General features: G+C 48.7%; 1 protein-coding gene across 6 annotated transcripts in view; it reads left to right on the forward strand.

Moving 5' to 3' along the window:
• The window catches only part of Arhgap22 (Rho GTPase activating protein 22), a 166148-nt gene that overhangs the window by 121201 nt on the left and 22696 nt on the right, over positions 1-22251 (forward strand). For 3 of the 6 annotated variants that reach the window (XM_087906248.1, XM_087906249.1, XM_087906251.1), the window contains one exon: positions 18711-18887. In XM_087906248.1, coding sequence (XP_087762374.1) covers positions 18711-18887 — 177 coding nt within the window. Of the gene's footprint in view, positions 1-6660; positions 6813-18710; positions 18888-22251 lie in introns of those variants that run through there. The other 3 variants (XM_087906250.1, XM_087906253.1, XM_087906252.1) reach the window with 2 other exon arrangements.

Genomic DNA, 22251 nt, shown 5'->3' on the forward strand with positions numbered 1-22251 from the left:
GCTAGTCATGGCCTCACACTGAGGATGGCTAAGGTGATAGAGAGCGTTGGGAATCAGGTCACAGCTGGAACCTTCCCCAAGGCCAGTACCCAGCCTTGCCTATGCCTGGGCCTGAGGAGGACAGGACTGAAGGGGTGGAGTTTTTCTCTCAACCCCCTGAGTCTTGCTGAAGACCACTGGACAGATAGTCCTATTGTTGGAACAACGTTAGCAGTTTCCTTCTGTAGAAAGCAGAAAGATAAGACCATGTAAGACCATCTAGGATACCATTCATAGAGCCTATGGTTGCCCCTAGGGGGCGCTATATTCATGTGGACTACAAGGTGAATGACAGCTTTTTGGAGTAGTGCTGGGGACTGGTACTCGATAGTAGAATGTGTTAAACCTATAAGCTGCACTAGCAAAGAGACTTCCTACTTGTTTTGTGTAGCTGGCCAACAGGCAGAAGAGAAACTAGAGAAGCTATACAGAAACAGAACTATTTGGCTTAAAAATGAAATGTGGGAAATGTGCCAGGTAAAGCCCCAGGGCCCCTCACAGCTGTGGGGGTGGAATGCATCCATCCTGAAACAGGGCTTTGTTGAGAGATGTGTGGTGACACTATCGAGCCAGGGAGCAGTGTCTGTGTGCCCAGCCAGAGAGGGGCAGGACTGGGGTGACCTGTCTGCAGAACCCCTCGGGCCTGGCTGTGTGGCATGTCATCATCCCCTGGAACTGTATCCACTGGACTCTCTTCTCCAGCCGGCTGAACTTCTCACAGGACTTTAACTGTGTCTCATCTCTTTCCCCTTGCAGCCCACTTGGCCCGCTCCCTTTGCACCTTGGGCTGGGAGACGACGCCAAAGTCAGGTGCATGGAGTTTAGTCTGCAATTCCCTCCCCCAACCCCAGGTTTTCTGGAAGAAATTGGCTAGGCCAGCCAGTTCTCTTCCTCCAGGGGTCCAAGGTTTAGTGTTGTGGGACTGGGCTGGGGTCTGGGCTGGGGGTCAGCTGTGTCATCATAATAAAGGACGGGCTGGACAGAACTTTAGTCCTTTGGTCCTGTGCCTTCCCGCCGGGTACTGAAGAACTGACGTCTGCTACCTACCTTTAATTTGGCTTCTTTTGTTTTTAAATTGTTTTTATTGAGTTACATATTTTTCTCTGCTCCCTCCCTCCCCCTTCTTCTCCTTTTACCCTGTCCCATGATCCCCACACTCCCAATTTACCCAGGAGATCTTGTCTTTTTCTACTTCCCATGTAGATTAGATCCACGTGTGTCTCTCTTAGAGTCCTCTTTGTTGTCTAGGTTCTCTGCGGTTGTGAATTGTGAGCTGGTTTTCTTTGCTTTATGTCTAAAAGCCACTTATGAGTGAGTACATGTGATATTTGTCTTTCTGGATCTGGGTTACCTCATTCAATATGATGTTTTCTGGATCCATCCATTTGCCAGCAAATTTCAAGATGTCATTAATTTTTTTTCCCACTGTGTAGTACTCCATTGTGTAAATGTACATCTTCTTTATCCACTCTTCAGTGGAGGGGCATTTTGGGGTATATACCCAAAGAATGCTCAATCATACCACAAGGACATGTGCTCAACTGTGTTCATAGCAGCATTATTTGTCATAGCCAGAACCTGGAAACAACCTAATTTGGCTTCTTAAGCAAGCTCTCCGTCTGCAGCCTGTTTGTTTATCATTGATGGTCTGCTGAAGACTCCAGGTGGGGTCTTGCCATTTTTTGTATCCCCGGGTCTAGTGTAGCACCCGTCTATCTGGACAACAGGTCTCAAACACTACCATGAAGGCGTGCATCAGCCACAGGGGCGAAACTGAGCAGACATGGGTGGTACCCGGTACACCAGGCTCTGGCTTTGATTCCTTAGGATGATGATGCTCAGCATCAGAGCCTAAGGCCAGACCGTTGTAGGAAGGAGCACAGGGAATCTGTGGGTAGGGTTAGGTTTGGGGCAATGGTTAGTAAGCTGCTAGATCTGTGCCCAGTTTTGGGGTCAATGAAGGTCACAGGGTGAGGAGCATTTCCAGAATTTTTAAGTGTTCGATGCCTCAGAGTGGTTTTTATTTACTCTCACACGTAGTTTCTAGAAACAAAATTCGTGGAGCACAGCGAGGCTTGGAGCCCTCTTCTCACTCACAGGGCCCTTCTGCCTATCTAGGTTTCCTCATACTCAGGCCTGGAGTTCCTCTCTGCTCAGGCTGATCTGGGCTCCTGGGCTGCTTCCCCATCACCATCCAGACCCTTTTTACCCCTATTCATGGCCAGGTTCTGTGATTTCCATCAAGAGAGCCACCCTGCCCTTCTAGCCTGGGTACCTACAGAATGTCCTATCTACCTCTCAACCCCCAGTGACCTTCTTGCTCATTCTCCTCAGTTCAGAGGATCGGAAGTATTTCTGTCAGATCTCCCTGCCTCACAGACCTTTCCCAGAAAGGCGCCCCCTGTGTTGCCTCTGAAAGGATAAAAAGGCAGTGACGTGGGTTCCTGTGGCGTGGTATTCCCTGCCAAGGTATGTCACAGAGAAAATGCTCCACGTGCAGCAGAGTTAGCACAAGGGGTTCACTGGGGGTGGGAGAGCAAAAGAGTGAAAGGCTGTTTCAGGGAGTGGGGACATGAGAGAGGCAGACATACAGACAGACAGACAGATCAGACAAGAGAGAAAGAAGGCGGCAAAAGAAGCAAGAGGAGCAAGTGAGAGAACTGATATTGGCTAATGGACATTTTCCCATGGTTGACCATGGAAAGGCACCTGGCTGCAGGTGATGATGTAACCACCTCAGCCACTGTGGCGGGAACTAACAGCCTCCTTTTCAGCTTAGGGCCCCTTCCCTGGCAGTGGTGTTCCTGGGCCTCCTCCACTTGAGAAGCAGTGTTCCCAGTTCCCCACCTAAATCTTGTGCACCTGTGCACCCCTTTTCTTGGTTCTGTAGCAGGGGCCTCATGCGCTGTGTGCATCAGTCATACCCTGCAGACCTCTCTGAGCGCCCCACGGCACTTCTGACTGGGCCAGCTCTCCAGAGAGGGGCACTCAGAACTTCAGGAGCACCCTTGGTGATAGATGATGTGCCAGCAGGACAGTGCTTAGTCACCACAGCAGTGGCTAGTCTGTCCCCTGAGGGACAGCTTCCACGTGGGTGTACTTGCTCAGGCTTTGAGATAGGGACCTCAGATCAAGGTGAGTAATGGGGGAGGTGTCTTTCTCGGTTGCAATAGGAGTAGTTGTGAGTTCTTCTTGAATAGGCCTTCCTGGGCACCCACATGAAACCAAGTTCTCTAGGTGTGTATGGAGAGGATTAGGATTAATTGTCCAGTTCAATCCCGGAAACCCAGACAGAGCCTCAGAGAGGACCTGTGGCACCATTAGACTGAAGAGGGTACTCAGAGCTCGCTTGCTCCCCTGGACCTGGGAAACTCACGCCTGGGCACTGAGGCTAATGGCAGCATGCTTACAGAATGACTGAGCAGGAAATGCTGCATGAGCAGGTTGGTGGCTTGGTGGTATGGTTGTCGTGGCAACCACAGCCCTCGGGGGCCTAGTTAGTCTCTCTGAGGCTGACATCAGTTTATGTCCCTAGCACATGACACAATGTCCGTCATACACTAGAGCTTCAGTAACCACACGTAGAAGAAAAAGGGGAGGGGTGGGAGGGTTGGCTCTGCTCTTCCAGAGGGTCTGGGTTTGAGTCCCAGCATCTTCATGGTGGCTCACAACTGAATCTCCAGTGCCAGGGGTATCTAATGCCCTCTTCTGGCCGCCACAGGTACTGCATGCACCATGCACATGGTGGTGCACAGACATACAGGCGAGCAAAAACACCCATACACAGAAAATAAAAGCAAAACAAATTTTAAAAAAAAAACCCAACTTTTTTAAAGGGGTGAGGATGGGGTGGGTGCGGAGGAAATTTAAAGGAAGCTGAAGGAGAAGTGAAACCATTTGACCTGGATCTGGACTGAGCAGGAGTTGACTGGGTGAGCAGATGGGAATTCGGTCTGTTTGACAGAGAAAGATGAACTGAGCAGGGGCTGGAAGTGCAGGGAACATCTCAGGCACAAGCACACACAGGGTGAGATGGGGAGTTGAGGTTGCGGCTGCAAAGGTGGTCGCAGTTCAAACAGGATCTGTGGTGAAAGCAGGGTTAGGACGGAGGGCATCTCTGGACTTCCCACTGGGTGGGGAAGCTCTGACTTACATTTCAGGGACTACTACTGAGCCAGGCCCCTGTACCACTTCTGTAATTGCCCCTGGGAAGGCCACTGCAGATTTCTTGCAGAGTCAAATGTCCCCTCAGCCCTGAGGAAACCCCCAGGGAGATGCCTGAAGGAGTGAGATGGCCTTGTTGATTGGCAGGGAGCCTCCTGGGAGCTCCTTGGCCTTTGCAAGAGCAAGGCTGGCCCAGCTTCCCCAGACCAAGCCTTTTACCAGGAAGAGAAAGTACTAACACATGGGGACCCTTTACAGTCTCTGGAGAGGTCAGTCTCTCTGCCCGTGTTCCTGGGCCTCTCCCTCTTGTCCTGAAGCAGACCTAGGCCCCTGTGTCCTGCTGTCCTGGTAGAAGTAAGCAGGCTTACTCTCCACTGGTAGCAAGTCACCCTCCCAGGCAGGTGGCGGTCTGCTTCTCACCCTGGACCATTCTACACCCCTGGAGGAACTTCACCACCTTGTATTGTTTGGATGTGTGTACATGATGTAGTTAAGCAACATGTTTGAGTCTGCAGGTTCCCTGCCTCTGGATTCAAACAGCTATAGGCTGAAATATTCCCATGATAGATCCATTCCTACTAGAACATGGACAGCCATCCCTAAATAATGGCTATGTTCAGCGTGTTGCCATGGATTTGGTACTACAGTAGTGTGGAGAGGATGTGTGCAAGTTGCATGCAAGTGTCAGGTCATTTTATAAGGGGGGCTTGAGCCAGCACAGCCTGGACCCAGACCCCCTCAGGTAGGGAGGGCCCACTGTTCTACTCACTCCACCAGAGAGTAGGGCTACGTCTGTTTTCAGAAGATGGACCGCCCCTCAGCAGACCTGCAATAACCACGCGTACAAAGCTAGAAGTCTCTTTCCCGTGGAGTAAACTGTGAAGAGGAGAGTGGTGTAGTTCGCAGGAGGCGACTCCTGCGGGGAGGCCCTGAGGGGAAAGGGAGGAAGGCAGAAGGGTTGGTGACAGGCCGGTGGAGGAGAGCTGGTTCTGAAGGAGTGGGTGATGCCATAAGGAACTGGGCAAATAAATGGCTTTGTGTTGTGTCCCTCTTCACCAAAACATAGTGCATGTCTTCCTGCCACAACCATTTGGGAAGTTTCTCTAGAGCTGCCCAATGCCACAGGCTCGGCTGGATAGTTTTGCCCAGTTAGATTTCTGGTAGGAGGAAACTTCAATTAAGAAGATTCTTCAGTAAGATGGGGCTGCAGGCAAGCCTATAGGGCACTGGTGATTGATGGAGGAGGGCCCAGCTCATTGTGGGCGGGACCATCCCTGGGCTGGTGGGTCTGGGTCCTCTAAGCAAGCACTCTGAGTGCGTCAGTAAGCAGCTCCCCTCCATGGCCTCTACATCAGCTCCTGCCTCCAGGTTCCTGTCCGGTTTGAGTTCCTGTCTTGTCGTCTTCAGTGATGAACAGACAAGTGGAAGTCAGATAAACTGTTTCCTCCCTAACTTGCTTTTAGTCATGGTGCTTCACTATAACACTGATAACCCTAAGACACAGGTTCTGACCCCATGTCCTGGGAGAGAGAATGATACTGGGGGGAGGCAGGCAAGGCTGGACCAGCCAGCTGGCTTTGTTTCAGGGATGCGGGAAACATCACCAGTGTGGTGACTTCTTTCTTGGGAAGCATTCAGTTAGGTTCAGGTCCTGACTCTGCGCTTCCCAGAGATGGAGCATTCCTGGCACTTTGGCTTTCTTGCTTGTGACAAAGCGGGAAGATGTCTACCTCAGAGGAAGGAGGACATCTTCTAAGCATTCTTATAGTCTCCACCTGAACCCCAAGAGGTAGGCTCAGTCATTGGCCACATTTTGCTCACAAAGAGGAGACAGCCTGAAGTGGGAGGCCAAGGTGGGAGGATGACAAGTTTGAAGACAGCCTGGACAACTCAGTGAGTTCGAGGCCAGTCTAGATAAATGACATAATGTGACCCTTTCTCAAAAAAACTTAGAGAAACCAAACCAAAAGAGCACAGCAACAACAAACAAACAAACAACCTAAAAGGAGACAAATACGAAGTACGTAGCTCACACCTGGGCTGCAGTAAGCTCTGTGTGGTGCAGCTTTTACCCCGTGCTCATTCACCGGCAAACACTGCCAGGGACAGCAGCCCTCAGCTTGGAGACCCGTTCCTAGCACAACTTTCTGGGCAGACTCAAAAATGGTGGATGCTTGGCCCTGCAGCTGACCAAAGTCAGGAACTGACTGAGCTCTGGGCTAGGATGCAGGACAGGACCCCAGATATAGACCAGCCTGCGGTGTGATTTCCACGGTGCCTCCCTCCATTTCACCCCAGTAGCTGGGTACTCTGGGAAGTGCTCACGGGGATCCCCGCCTTGGACAGTCCCAGCTTTCAGGTCCTGCAAAATGCAGAAGTCCCTCCCTTAGCAAGCGAGAGACGAAAGACCCTACCTTAGTCCCCACAGCTTATACCACTCTACAGCTAGACAGAGCAGCCGCCGGCTTCGCTGCCTGCTGTATGGGCACCTGGCTGCCGCTCCAGGTTCAGCCGTGCCCAGACATCCTTTCCTCATTGGTCCCTCACTCACCTCACCATGCCTTTCTGCCTCTCCAAGTATCTGAAGAGGAGCAGGCGCCTGCCCAGGGGTAAGTGGACAACCAGAGTCCTAGGCAGATTGTGAGGCCAGCAGCCCGGGAACCTGGAAAGCCGCCCTTGCAGGGCAAGTAATATTTGCTGCCCCCGAGCCAGTAAAGAGAGCTGAACAAGAAGGGCAAGTTCAGCCTGGTCAGCCTGGCAGGATGGATTCTGTGTGGATGCCTCAGCTGCGTCACTGTCCACAACTGGCCACATGCACGTTGGCAGATTGCCTGTCTGTCTGCAGTGGGACTGTGAGCATTTCTGTCACTTGATCTTGTCCTCCATTGTTGTTCATCTATTGTCTTCTGTGTGTTCTGTGTGTACGCGCTCTAGGCCAGACTCCTCTCATACATGGCGCTAGATATGGACAAAGGTGGGCTGGGAAGCAGCACAAGTTTCTCACGTCAGCATACTCTGTGTGCTCGAATGTATTGGGACAGTGATGGCTGATAAGGAGCATGGTTGGAGATGAGAGGTCAGGAAAGAGTCTCCAAGGTGACATGCAAAGAGAGACATGAATGAAGTGAGGGGCAAGCCATGCTAGTTCTGGAAGAGCAGTTTTCTGGGCACTAGATAGGGAACGAGCAGATACAAACCATGAAACAAGAGACCGTGCTTGATAATGCTACTTTCAGAAAGGAGGCAACCAGGGACAAAAGGGCAGGAGTGGGGCCCAGACCCTGATGATGTTAGCAGGGCTATGACTGGTATGGGGGCTCCTGGGAGGACCGAACAAGGTGTCGGGTGCTTTCAGTCTTCACCGGGTCACTGTGGCTTCTGTACTGGGGACAGATTTATGGAGTCAGAAGAGAGATGCCTGGACATGCCAGCCCTGCAGCTGAGCAATGACTGTGATCTCAACCAGGTAGACCGGGAAAAGCAGTCCAGTTCTGGAGATATTCTGAAAGATGAGCAAATAGGTTTTGCTGACACACTACGAGATGTGAGATTAGAAAGGAGGCTATGCCTGTTTCCAGCCTGAGTCCCTGAAAGCCGGAGTTGCCCTCAGCCGAGAGGATGGCCAAGCCATGCCCAGAGATGTGATTGGTTCAGTTCTGAAGGGCAGGACAATGGTCAGTTTGGAAGTCAAGACCATACAGCCAGCACTGAAGCTTTGTATGAGGCCAGTGAGTACCCCCCCATCCCGCGCCACCCTAAGGAATCTATGTAAGGGCAGGGAGAGGAGGATCCAGGTTCCCCCCAGCTCTCTGCCTTGGCTGCCTGACACTGAACGGGAACCAGGTTTGATAGGATGGTAGGGGTCTCTCGTGGACCTGCCACATTATGCCTGTGCCGTATCACATGGCTGTGGAATTAAAGTCAGTCAGATTCACAGACATTGTAGGTTGGATAGGTCTCTGTCAATGGCAGTTCTGTCTCCCTCCCCCGCAAGGAGCATCTGTCAATGTGTGGAGGTGTTTGTTGTCATCACAGCCTCCGAGGTGGGAGAGGTTGCTGCTAGTCTGTCTAATGGGTAGAGCCCAGGGGCTCACTTTAAACATCCTGCTTATTGTGCACAAAATGGAATCTACCCACCCTAAAGAACCACCTGGCCCCAAGTGCCGTTAGTGTTGGGACTGAGCCCGCTCTCCTTGTGTTTAACTGAATGTGGTAATAAAAGTGGACGCAAGGCCTTGCTGGCTGGCCTAGGTGCTAAGCCAAGCTGATGTTCCGTTACATCCTAACAAGATGGCACCTTAACTTTCTCCCCAAGGCGTGGGACTTGGATGCTTTGTGGATTAAGTCCATATGCTCCTCACACATTGTTATGCCCAAGTTACTGATCCCCAAATGAATTCACGGAGCCCCATTTCTGATGCAAATTACATAAGGGTCTTTAATATACAAACTTGAGTTTGGACCACGCCTTTCTAACACCTTAGCACAGTGGATGAGGAAAGTGTGTGGTGGAGAATCCGTGGAGGGGAGAACTTTGAAAAGGGAAACACCGTGATCAGGGGAGTTCATGTCCTTTTGAAAAGGGATTGGGTAAGGAGGGCATAGGGTAAGGTAGTTTCTGAAACCATTGGTCAGATTTTGGGTACGAAACCCCAACAAAGAACCATAAATTACTGACAGGGTATCTTCAAAGACAGGATGCCTCTCAAGAACATTTGGACCTCGTTAAATTTTATGGTCCCGCTCCTTAATTGGTGATTTCTTAGGGTATCCACTCAAATTCCGCACATTTCTGGAGCTGACATCGCCTCGCCCCCCTCATTACATGGCTCAAGATGAAGCCCCTTCTTTAAAACGGAGTTTGCAAAGTCAGGTCCTCACAACATGGGGTTGATCTGAGCTAAGCTGAGGGTTGATCTCCTAGGAGGAGGGCTACCAATGTCCAGGATGCATGGTAGGCAGTATAGTGACCACACGGACTTGTTTAGAAAGAAGAGCAAGGCAGAAGAATGGCTCAGCTCAGGGGGACAAACATTTGCTGCATGAGTCTGACAATGTGAGTTCAACCCCCGGAACTCACGTGGTGGGAGAGCTGAATCTCACAAGTTGTCCTTTGACCCCACATGAACATCCATGTGCATGCGTGAATATACATGCACACATGCACACACATACACACACACACACACACACACACACACACACTATAATAGAAGGACTTTAAAGATGGCTCAGTGTTTGTGAGCATCTGTTGTTCTTGTGGAGGACCCAGGTTCTGTTCCCAACACCTACATGGCAGCTTATGACTGTCTTAGTTAGGGTTACGGTTGTAATAAACACCATGAAAGCACCTTGGGGGAGCAGAGGGTTTATTTATTTGGCTTACACTTCATGGTCATCCTGCATCACTGAGGGAAGTCAGGGCAGGACCTCCAAGCAGAAACCTGGAGGCAGGAACTGAAGCAGAGGCCATAGAGGGACACAACTCACTGGCTTTCTCATGGCTTGCTTAGCCTGTTTTCTGTTTGTTTGCTTGGGATATATATATTAGGACCACCTGCCTAGGAGTTGGCATACCCCTCATGAGGGCCCCTTCATGAGCCCTCCCACATCAATCGTTACTCAAAACGATGCCCTACAGACAACCTGGGTGGAGGCATTTTCTCTACTGAAGTTCTTCTTTCCAGATGACGATAGTTTATGTCAAGTCGACTAAAAACTACCCTGGACAGGGAGCATCGTAATTCCAAATCCAGGGGATCAGGCCCCCTCTTCTGATCTCTGGACACTGCATGCACACAGTGCACATACGTACATGCAAGCGAAACACTCACAGAATAAGAGTTAAAAAAAAGATTTTTAAAATGTAACAAAAATGTTGAAAAATAAGAGGGAAGGAGCAGGAACAACAGCTATAGGCTGTCGCCTTCCCGATGCATTTATTCTTGAAATACTCGCTGTCACAATTTAAGGTCGGCGTAAACAGTTGGGTGCTATAAAGGGCCCTACAATTTGTTTCAGCAACCATTTGATCCTCCTTGCGCTCCACTCAGTTACTACAAAGGTTTCGTACTGAGAAGAAAAAAAACAGCCACACACACACACACACACACACACACACATACACACAGGTGAATGAACCTGTGGTTGCCCTGGGCTCTCCACTTGTTTGTTCATGTGTCCAGTATTTAATGTCCCTGGTTTCTGCATGTGTAAAATGCTCTTAGTAATCTTCCTTCCTGTGGTGTCAGTGAGGACTGTGTATGGCTGTGGATGTCGATACCTCCTATGTATGTCACATGTAATGAGTCCCTTAGATACAGGGATGTGACTGTCACTTCTGAACAGCTTGAAGCAAGAGGGGCCCATTCCCTAGCTATGAACACAACTTTGCACCAACACATGTATGTTTGAAGCCATGTCGTCAAGACATCGGACATTAGATAATGAAAGACCTTTGCGCCAGCGTTGAGAAATAGTGAGCCCTACATATGTCTTAGTTGGCTACTTTAAGGAAGTTTCCAGGCTGTGATATGGGAAAGGGACACAAGTGGAGGACACTGGCCTCCACGGTAGAGACAGCACAGCTGGAGTCTGGGCGATCAAAACATGAGGGCTTGCAGGGTGGTGCGTGCAAAGATGGAAGGGCTGTAAAGGGACAGAGCGTCCATGACAAACCTGTGGACCTGTGACCACAGGCATTTGAGGAACCCCTGAGACTGAGGAAGGAAGGGTTTGAAGTCGTCATGTCCACCCTGACACAGGATGGAGCGGTGCCTGTTCCCACCTGCCAGACCGGAGAGCCAGGCAGCCATGGCACAGACAGTGGGCATGACACACAGGGCTTTTCCCTCCATGGGGAACCATGAGCTCTGCCCCGAGCCCTCTAGGTCCACCACGAACCTAACTTCATCTCAGAGGAAGGCTCAAGAGTACTCACAGGAAGATAAAGTCCCCAGCACTCAGCCACTGAGAAACCACAGTGCCTGGCACCTACTCAAAAACATCAGGAATGCGAAGAGGCAGGAAAGTAAGGCCCAGAATGAGAGGACAAGTCAGACAGTTGGAAACAGAGGAAATGACACGCATTTTAAAATGAACAGACTGAGACATTAAAGCAGTTTTGTTTTAGCCGAATTCACTGTGTCCTAAGAGCTCAGTTGAGACATGAAAGATACATAAAAATCATAATGACGATGAAAGCCCAAATCACAGTTCTGGAGTGCAAATCGTCAGTGTATGAACTGAAAAAAACAGCTCACACGAACACAGAAGACAAAAGGTTGGTGAGCTAGAAGCAGTAGAAACTACACGTGTTTGCTATTATTTGGGGGTTTTGTTTGCTTAGGAGAACAGGCTCTCCCCAGGCTGAAAATGTGTAGCCCGGGCCAGCTTCACACCTGTGAGCCTCCTACCTCTGCCTCCAGAGTACTGGGTTTACAGATGTGTACCACCGTGCCTGCCTCTGTAGACATTTTCTGTGACAGGTCACCACGAAATCCGTGGCTTAGATAACAGCTCAATCTGTGTGATGTCTGTGGTTCTCGAGGTTACAGATCTGGTTTAAGTAAAGGGGTCACAGTGCTGAGCATATAGCTTCTCACCCGTTCCTAGATGCTACCCAGGTTCCTAAACTCCTGACTTCCCTATACCTTCAAGGCCGCCATGATTGATCAAGTCTTTTTAGTGTGTCATTTTTGGTTTGTATGCACCTGTTTTGTATCTGCTTTCTCCTTTGCTTTGAAAGGCCACGAGGTCTACACTGGACCAATTAGCCATTTTGATTCCATCGGCAAAGTTGCCACTCTTCTTTGATACAGCCTAACCTGTGCATGGGTTCCAGATATTAGGATGGAAGTACCTTAGACAGGGGGCATTATTCTGCTGTAATGCTGCCCAAAAATAAATGTATAGAGGAGAAGTTCTCAGCACAAACATCTCTCATCAGTGAACCGTGGGAGGAGCTCCATGATGTCTGGTGCACAAGCAATTGGAGTCACCGAGGGGCAGAGGAGAGGATGGACAAGTGTATTTGCGGCACTAAAGAACAAAGGGCCTGAGCTTTGTGAACTTGACAAACTCATAAATCCAAGCAATCCAGTAAACCGCATTCACGAGGAACAGGAGGAGCCCACATGGAGGCACGCCAGAGTCAAACAGCTCGAAGTCAGTGAAGCAGAAATAGAAAACAAGGGTGCCAGCAAGCTGAAGCATGGGCAGCTGAGTGGGCTGTGCAGAGACATCCAGAAAACAGGCAGAGGGAACCAATCAACCTGATGTCTTACCCTGTGAGATTGCCTTTCAGAGATGAGACCATGACTCCTTCCCACTGTAAAGATCCAGAGTTAGTCGCCAGTAGCTGCACAGAACTAGGAAATCCAGCAGAGGGGTTACAGGCAGAGGCAACATCATGCCATACAGGACCCGGATTCTGTGGAGAGACGCGAGTACAGATAAATGTCCTTCCCTTACCACTAAAATCTTTCCAAATCATGCTGGCTTGTTAAGTGGAAACAGTGCCACAAATTGGTGTAGCGATGTCCTTGAGCAGCAAATTCTAAGACCGGTGTAGCAAGAAAGTCAGAAATGGTGATGGTGGAAATACTCCTGAAAGGCCGCACATGTCCAACCTTGTGCCCTGTGATAGGAAGTTGCTGTGGGCATCCATAGCTTCCCTTGGATATACACATGGGTTACACGCCTGCAAAGGGTGTAATACCCTTCGGTGTAGACAGTGGTAAGAAAGAGGTATACTGTAGCCTCTGAGGCTGCACTGCTGCGTGGTGGGAGAAGGGGAGGGGTTTTGTTAACGGCAACAGGAGAGCTAGAATGGAATCCTAAAAACAGGAAAGTGGAGGCTGGAGGGCTGACTCTGTGACCAAGAGAGATTGCGGTTTATCCCACAGGACCCCAGTGTGGTTCCTGTGGGATACCTTGGAGTACTCGCAAACTGCAGCAATCCCAACCCCATGGACTCTAACACCTTTTGGACCCTAAGGACACCTGTGGTCATGTTCACATGCACACAGAGAGACAGACAGACAGACAACCCCACACCATAAACAAAACGACTTTTAAAATGATGAAGCAGCTGGATGAAGTGGCACACGTCTGTAATTCCGGAACCTAGGAGGTAGACACAGGAGAATCAAGAAAGTCTGGGCTACATAACGAGACACTGTCACAAGTACCTCAAAAGAAAGAAGTATAAAAAGAGGGTCAAGGGACACCGAGCCCATTAAACAGAAGAGGGACTTAAACACAAGCACACAAACAATCATGAATAAATCTTCCTGGGTGAGACTAGAAAAAGCATGTGCCCATCATTCGCCTGACAAGAAATGCATGTGGAGATACCAGATAAGTTGTTTAAAAATGGGAAATGTCTTACCCGATTGACAACAATCGCAAAGAAGGTAGGAAATTATACATCAGATAGAAATCTAGAGAGAAATAGACAAAACCAAGATTGCAGCAGAGATTTTAATGGCTCAGCCCAATAATCGATAGAACAAGTGAACAGAGAGCCAACGCAGGGGTCAGAGACCTGAACAGACTCCCCATGCAGATCTGACTGATGTCAGCAGACACCTCACCCCATGCTACAGCCAGCAGGACCATTTTAATTGGTTCGCAGAATAGCTACCAAGACAAATCGTGGTCTGAGCCAAAATCAAATTTTAAGAAGTACAAAATGCCTCAGGTCTTACACATATGTTCTCTTACTGCAGTAGAGTTAAGTCAGAAATCAATAACAGAAATGGTCCAGAGAAATCTGAACCGCGAATTTGGAAACTTACGCATTTCTAAAAACTGGTAGTTCGAAGTGAAGTGGGAAGTGTTCTGAACTGAATCACAGTGAAAATATACCCCAAATTGGGGACCAGCTCTAAAGCAGAATTTGGGGTAACAACAGCACCAGACAGGGTAAGAAATGAAGAACAAATAAACAAATCCAGAATAAGCAAAGGAAAACAAACACGGGAAAGCACCTCACAGCACGGCGGCAAACTACAGCCTGGCTGGCATGTTCTGTGACCAGGTCTCACTCACAAGCATGCCCAGGCCTTCCTGCTCCCATCCTGGCCCTGCTGGCTAGTTCTCTTTTCAGTTTGGCAGAGTGGAGGAGTTGGGGCAGAGACTGTCTGTCCTAAAATCCTAAACTATTTACCATCTAACCTTTAAATAAAGCTTATTAATGAGCAAAACAGTGGTCACAGTCAGTCCAACAAAAGGCTGTTTGTTCGAGGTCAGTAACAGGAGCTTTGGTCTGGCAAGATGGACTTGAAGGAAGAGGCGGGGTGGCCATCCTCTCAAGGCCGCGGAGAAGGAGCATGTGTGTAAGCAGAGACCCTCAGGCACTAAAATGACCATGGACTATGACAAACAACTTTATGCTGGCTTGTTTAGTAACACAGATGAAGCAAATTCTCTATAAGACATAAACACTTGCAGGTTAGGATAGAAAAAAATATATATGTATTAAAGTGATTTTTTTTTTTTTTGAGACAGGGTTTCTCTGTGTAGCCTTGGCTGTCCTGGGACTTGTTTTGTAGACAAGGCTGGCCTTGAACTCAGAGGTCTGTCTGCTTCTGCCTCCAAGTGCTGGGTTTAAAGGCGTGCGCCACCACTGCCTAGCTCTTAAAGTGACTTTTAAACCCCCTTCCTGTAAAGAAAGTGTCTGGGATAGGAGATGGCACGCTTGAAGTCTACAAACACTAAGCAGTAAATAGTAAAAATTCTACACGAAGTCTCCCCCATGAAGTTGAAAAGGAGAGACTCCTTAAGGATCCTCTTAGGCCTGTGTTGCCTGGAAGCCAATGCTGGACAAAGACATCTGCGCTGGCTGGTTTTGTGTATCCACTTGACACAGCTAGAGTTATCAGAGAGGAAGGAGCCTCAATTGAGGAAATGCTTCCGTGAGACCCAGCTGTAAGATGTTTTCTCAATTACTGATCAGTAGGGGAGGACCCAGCCCATGGTAGGTGGTGCTATCCCTGGGTTCATAAGAAAGCAGGCTGAGCAAGCCAGGGGAAGCAAACCAGTAAGCAGCACCCTCCGTGCCCTCTGCATCAGCTCCTGCCCTGTTTGAGTTTTTGTCCTGACTTCTTTCAGTGATGATTAGCATGTATACAAACAGATTAATGCAAAATTAGCCAGGAGAAGATGTTCCAGGAGTATAAGTCTGGTTTAGCATTCGAAAAATCCACGAGCCTGCTTTATTAACACAATTAATAAATTAACAGGTTCATTTCAACAGATGCCCTAAAGAGCACTTTTAAACAAGAAGAGTGTCCATCATTGCTTAAAAGCTCTCCACAAACTAGGAATAGAAGCGTCCCACCCAATATGGCGTGTCTACAAAAACACATCCGCAGATGAAGATAAAAACCCGAGTGTCTTTCCTACATCATCAGAAGAAAGACAAGGCTATGTACTCTCCCCACTTCTAGTCAGCCTTCAAGTGCTATTCTGTGCAAACTGACTGAAAGACAAATACTCAGGAGTTAAGACTTCTTTACTCGGGGATAGTGCATCGACCACCAAAGGAGCCTGGCAAAGCAATGGGGTGGGGGCAAGAGACTTCAGCAGCAGCAGGGCCATAGAAGCAGACTGCTGTGTACAGAAGTTAGCTCTAACTCGTAGGCCTAAATGTTGACCCCTAAACCATAAAACTGCTGGAAGAAAGCTTAGAAAAAGGCTTTAAACCACGAGTTCTTAGCTACAATAAAGAAACCTAAGTGATAAAAGGGGCAGGGGGGAAGATAAATTGGAGTTTGCAAAATTAAAACCTTTTATTCTTATTCTTAGAAGTAAATTGCAAGAGGTTTGCAACACACAAATCTAATGAACTTGCATTGAGAATATGCAAAAAAAAAAAACCTTTAAAACTAAACACGGTCATGGAAACAACTCCTCTAGAAAGTGGATGAGGGGCTGAGTTAGCAGTTAAGAGCACTGGCTTCTCTTGCAGAGGACCTAGATTCAATTCCCAGCACCCGCATGGCAGTTACAACCAACTGTAACTCACGTTCCAGGGGCTCTGACACTCTCTTCTGGCTTCCATGGACTCCAAACACACATGTGTTCAGGCCTAAATGCAGGCAAAACACCTATGCATATGATACAAAATAAATCATCTTGAGGCTGAAGAGATGACTCAGTAGTTAAGAGCACTGGCTGCTCTTCTAGAGGACTTTGGTTTACGTCCCGGCACCCATATGAAAGTACATAACCTTCTGTAATATCAGTTCCAGGGCATCTAAACACCCTCTTCTGGACATCATAGGTACCAGGTATGCAAGTGGCGCGCATATACACATTTGGGCACATGCATAAAATAAAGGTAATATAAATATAAAAAGTAAATAATCTTAAAAAATGGGTGAAAAGCCTGAACAGATGCTTTTTTTTTTTTTTAACAAGAGAAGGTCCATGGGTGCCAATTAAGTAAATAAAATGATATCCAAAATATTCAACACAGTCAGTCATTCGGGAGCTGCTCAGTCAAATAGCTGTCCACCTGCACACTTACTAGAATGGCTAAACACAAGAAAACATTGGTGAGGACACAGGAACTGGAATGGTGTGGGCTGGATTGGAAATAAATGGTGGAACCACTTTGGAAAACAATTATGGGCTGTTTCCTGAAAAGGAATGCACGCTGAAGGATACATGTAAATGAACATACATGAAGAAATACATAAACTGTATACCATGCAGACTCATGACACTCTGGGACAGGTCCCTAGTCAGGCATACAGTTCTGCACAAGGACGTCTGCCTACTTCTGAGATGGGCGGGCGCACACTTTGTAGAATGGGAAATGTATTGCATGGATGGCCTTCTTTAGGAAAAAATGGATTTTAAAAAGAGAAATTCACAATTAGGCATGAAAGCGACATGCTGATCAATTGCTGGATCCGTGGATTTCTGGGTCCCCTTCTTCGGGTCTGTGCTGTGATGCTGAGGTCATATAGAAAGCTTCTGGTGGCCTCAGGTTCTCCCCACCAAGGACCCTCACAGTCTGCGTGGCCCAAATGATGGGTAGCAGCTTCTATCAAGCTGCTCTGAGCTGGCAGCTCACTGTCAGTGCCGCGTCCATGTTTAAGGCCATCACCACAGGAGCAGAGATGGGCCTCCAGTTCCTTGCTCCCCACCGCGACGACTCTTAAGTCTGGTCACGTTGGAAGCCCCAGCGAGCAGGACTCGTCTGTCTGTACCTGGAAGGGTCTTGCTCGAGACCCTCCTGAGCTTCGGGGTCCTTCTGTCCACTGCAGTGTCTGTTGTCCCATGCTCCATGCTCATAACACGCACAGCAAGGTTCATGTACAGCTCTTATAGGAGTCTGCTCACCTCCCTCGGGCTGCTTGCTGTGGCCCTAACACGCTGACAGTCTCTCAGGAGGTGGTGAGAAGCAGAGGTTGGTGGCCGAGCACCAGGACCTGGAATCTATGTCTCCAGCTCTTAGGAACTATGAGCGCAGGCGAGATACTGAGTTGGGCTGTGCTTCAGTTTCTCTGTCTATAAAATAAGAAGGGTGGGCTAAGGGTATAGCTAGCTCGGGGGTAAAGTGGTAAGAGACCCTGTCCCCTCAACATATACTCGGTAACTGCTTTCAGTTCTTGTGAAGATGGGCCAAGGGTGGTTGTGTGCTCAGCAGAAATGTTCTGGAACTTTCCAGTGCTCAGAAGCATCTGTTTCCATCTGGGCTCTTTCCCTGGACTGTAGTCCAGCAAGGGACAGTCGGGCTGGGTGATGATCCCTGTCTACCTTCTCTCCCTTGGGCACAAAGTTGTTTCTGGGACTCATCCCCAGAACATTGTCCTGGGTGGGATCCTACCCTACACAAGGAACAATGTTTGGGGATGTGGAGGGTGAGGAAAACAATCTTAGAAATCCCTTAAATTGCCCACAGAGCTCAGCATAAAGTGATTTTTAGAACATCTGAGGGATAAAACTCACTTGCAAGGGGAACCTGGGAGCCAGTAGAGTTGCTGAGTGGAGAGTTAGCTCCAAGGAGCCAAGCTCTCCTCCGCCCCTCCTGCCTTTTAGCCTCCAGTAGATGACTCCTGATCAGTGGCTTACGATCCAGCCTCTGTAACCTGCGTGGAACAGGGAATCTGGTGTGTGGGGTGGTCAGCTGCACTAAGGGTAAATAAAGCACGCAGTGAGTGTCAAACACAGTGGCTGACTTCACACAAAGCACAGTGAAGCCGCCTGAGGGACTGAAGCTCTCTGAGCTGCCCTGAGACAGGCATTTTCCCCCAGCAGTGTCTGGTTAGACTTTTAATGATTTCTGTTTTGCTATGGAAGCAAATGAACAAACACAAATAAACCAAAGTGAGAGCAAGGGAGAAAAAGAAAAACCAGAAAAGATTCCCATGTGAGGTGTAGAAAGGGACTGGGCCCAAACTGGAAGCAAGAGCTGAGTTCACAGGTGTCTGGAGGGGATCTTCTATCCTGCATAGGGACCCTGCCGTAAACCTTCTCTGTCTGTCTTGCAGGTGGTGCCGGGGAGCGGGAGAAGGTGCCAGCCAACCCCGAGGCGCTCCTGCTCATGGCCAGCTCCCAGCGTGATATGGAGGACTGGGTGCAGGCCATTCGCCGTGTCATCTGGGCCCCGCTGGGCGGAGGTACTTCCCGTAGCTCGCATGCCCACCCTGTAGAACCCTTGTCTACAGGTAATCTTGTTCTCTTGCCCTGAACTCACAAGTTCTTTCTCACTTGGGACTTGCTGACTGCATCCTGCATGTCTGATGGCAGCCTGCTCCTTCTGCTACTATCCTTGAAATCATGCCTCCCACTAGTACGTGGCCCCTTGGCAGGGGACACAAGCCTCCAAATAGAGGTCTGTGGCCTTTACATGCTCCTTCCATCTAGATACCCTGCTGAGTGCTGAGTGCTCTTCCCCCAGACTGCAGGTGGGCTCCACACCACCCTGTGTTCGTATCCAATTCCTCAGTCTTCACCAGTCCCTTTTCCTAGGCCTCCATGCAACACTGGAACCCAACCCTGCCCCCCGTGTCCACTTCCTGTCCTTAATCGCTGTTTGCTTGCTTGTTCATTCAAAGCGTTCAGTCAGTGGCGAAAGACACCTGGTCTATTCCAGGCACTGGGGAATTCAGCACTGAGCAAAGTCAAGCGTTGCCCCTGACCCCCACACCTTGCTGTCTGCCACAGTCTCTAGAGAAGACAGACAAGTACACATATCTGAAGGCATTCATGAGCGAGAGACGCAAGGGGGCAGAGGGACCGAGAGAGTGAAGATGAGGACAGTGGAGGGCCTAGGTGAGCGAGGTGGGTAGGCAGTGGGGCCATGGAAGGCAGTGATTGGATGTCGTCATGAGTGCAACAGGGCACCGGATAGTGTAAGCAAGCGGGAGACGGACGGGACCGAACTTAGACTGAAGGCCTCTCAGTCATCCTGTAAGCGGAGGACCAGGAGACAAGAGTGGCCATAGCAGGCGGGGGCAGAATGAAACAAGCAGAGATTGGGAGACAACTAGGGTGACTAGCTGCAGATGAATCCTAACGGGAAGCTTTGCCCAGGTGTAGCCCCAGAAGAAAAGAAGGAAGTGCTGACTCCAGACACTCTTAGTAGGTTGTTATCCTAGAAGTAATTGTCAAAGAGTTCATAGTGTCACCACTGACGGGGAGAACACAAATCCTTGCAGAACATGATAACCTCGAACCTTCCAACAGGTTGCTTCTCTCTCCCTGTGATGTTTGTCAGGCAGGGACAGTCCTCACCTTTGGGAGTTCCAAGTCCTTATCCAATCTTCCAAGCCCTGTGCCCGCCACCTTCTACCTCACCAGCTCTCCTCTTTTATTGCTGGCTATGTCTGCCTGGTCTCCATCACTAAGCCTTGTGTAGAAGAGCACATGCAAAGTCAGAAGTTAAGATTGTTCTCCTGGGTTTCAGTGGAGCAACCTCATGATCACGGCTGAGTTGACCCGCAGACCATTTAATGGCCTAGGAAGACCGGAGCCACCCAGAGATGACCTCTGTAGCCCCAAAGGACCTCTCGTGGTGCCAGGACATTGAAAGAGAAGCCAAGGAAGAGGGCAGAGTCCAGGCAGACATCGAGTACTTGGACTGTGACTCCCAAGAGGCTATGCATCAAAGGGAGTTACAGAGAGAAAAAGGACTGAAAACATTACCGAGTCAACCAACGGGGAGGTGTTCTAGAAAAGTCAGTTAAGAGCTGGAAAGGGAAGCAGCAAAGTAAGGAGCTGCTTGTAACGTGAACCCACTGTGGTTCTCAACCCAGGAAGGCCAAGGTGAGCCAATAGAAACACGGGCATGGCTTGAATGGGCACTTTGCAAAGAAGCAGTTCTCTTTCCTGTGGACATGGTGAGTGGGCTCAAGCTCATTGGTCACCAAAGAAATGTGAATTAGGTTCCATGACTGCTTGTCACCCAAGTCTTGCATATATCTATAGCTTTTTCTTTTTTTCACTCTTTGGCTCTTTTCGGGGCCCACCACCCAGCTCCCACATAAATCACATGGAGGCATGGAGGCTTGTTCTTTGTTATGAATGCCCAGCCTTAGTGTGGCTTGTTTCTTAAACTATCCCATCTATCTTTTGCTTCTGGGCTTTTACCTTTCTATAGACCTTTCTTTCCTTCTTACTCATGGCTTGCTGTGTAGCCGGGCTGCTGGCCCGTGGAGTCTTCTTTCCTTCTCCTTTCGCTCCTCCTTCTTCTCGTTTTCTCCTTCTGTTATTCTCTCTGCCTGCCAATTCTCTCTGCCTGCTATTCTCTCTCTTATTAGACTAACCAGGTGTTTTCAACAAGCACAGTAACACACCTTCAGAGAATTAAACAAATGCAACATAAAAGAACGCAACACATCTTTGTATCATTAAACAGATGTTCCACAGCACAAACAAGTATAACACATCTTTAAGTAACATTCTACATTTATCAGCAGGGAGGCTGCTTGGAGGTATCTGACAGTCACTGTTGTGGCACACAGAATTCAGCCGTGCCCATGGGAAGCAGGTCCCGTATAGAGATGTGTGCGCCATCCTAGGAGACTTGGACACAGCAGGGTTTCACAGCCCCGTGTTTATGACAGTCCCAAACTAATTCTAGTACTTAGCTACAATATGGGTAAACAACCACTGAACCTTGTTCCCTCCATCCCCAACATAGTGTTGCGTATAGAAAGTCCTCAGAAATCTACCAAAAAGCTATTAGAACCATAAAACAAAAACAACAACAGAAAACCCAGCCAGTTAGTTTAATCCTAGCTCTCATGAGGCAGAGGTACGTGGATCTCTGTGAATTCAAGGTCAGCCTGGTCTGCAGAGAGAGTTCCAGGACAGTCAGGGCTACATGGAGAAACCCTATCTTGAAAAAAAAAATCTTAGTAGGTTTGCAGATCAATGTATAATAATCAATTATATTTGTATGAAGTAGCAGTAATATAATAGAAAATGAAGTTAGGAATATTTCATTTGCAGTAGCAACCAAAAGAATAAAATACTTGAAAATACATTTAACATTTACCCTAAAAACAACAAAACATTGTTGGAATTGAAGACTCACGTCAATGGGCAGATAGCGTATGTTTGTGCATTAAATGCTTTTCATTAAGAAGAGGGAGTATTTGGGGCTTGGGAGGTGGTCAAGAGTGCTTGCTGTGAGTCCTGAGTTCAGTAATCAGCACTCACACCAGGCAGCTCACAACTGCCTCAACTCCAGTTCTTTGGATCCAATGCCCTCTTTGGACCTCCGCAAGCCCCTGGACTCAGGTGTACATACATACATACATACATACATACATACATACATACATACATACACATAGATACACTCATGCACATATCAAAATAAAATCCCCAGCCCAGCCATTGAACTTCTGCACCAAGTTAAAGGGGCACACACTGGCTAATAATCAGTGGGGAAGGACGTGCCAGCACTCTGTAAGGAGAGATAACAGTTAGAGATGTCCCTTGGGCTATCTCAGGATCTGAAGGGTGGCCAGCCCCTTGAAGCCTGGGATTCATGTGCACATGAAAGGTGCTTAGGAAAGTTGA

The sequence above is a fragment of the Myodes glareolus genome, chromosome 5, assembly GCF_982192425.1.
Source record: "Myodes glareolus chromosome 5, mMyoGla1.1, whole genome shotgun sequence".
Taxonomy (NCBI): Eukaryota; Metazoa; Chordata; class Mammalia; order Rodentia; family Cricetidae; genus Myodes; species Myodes glareolus.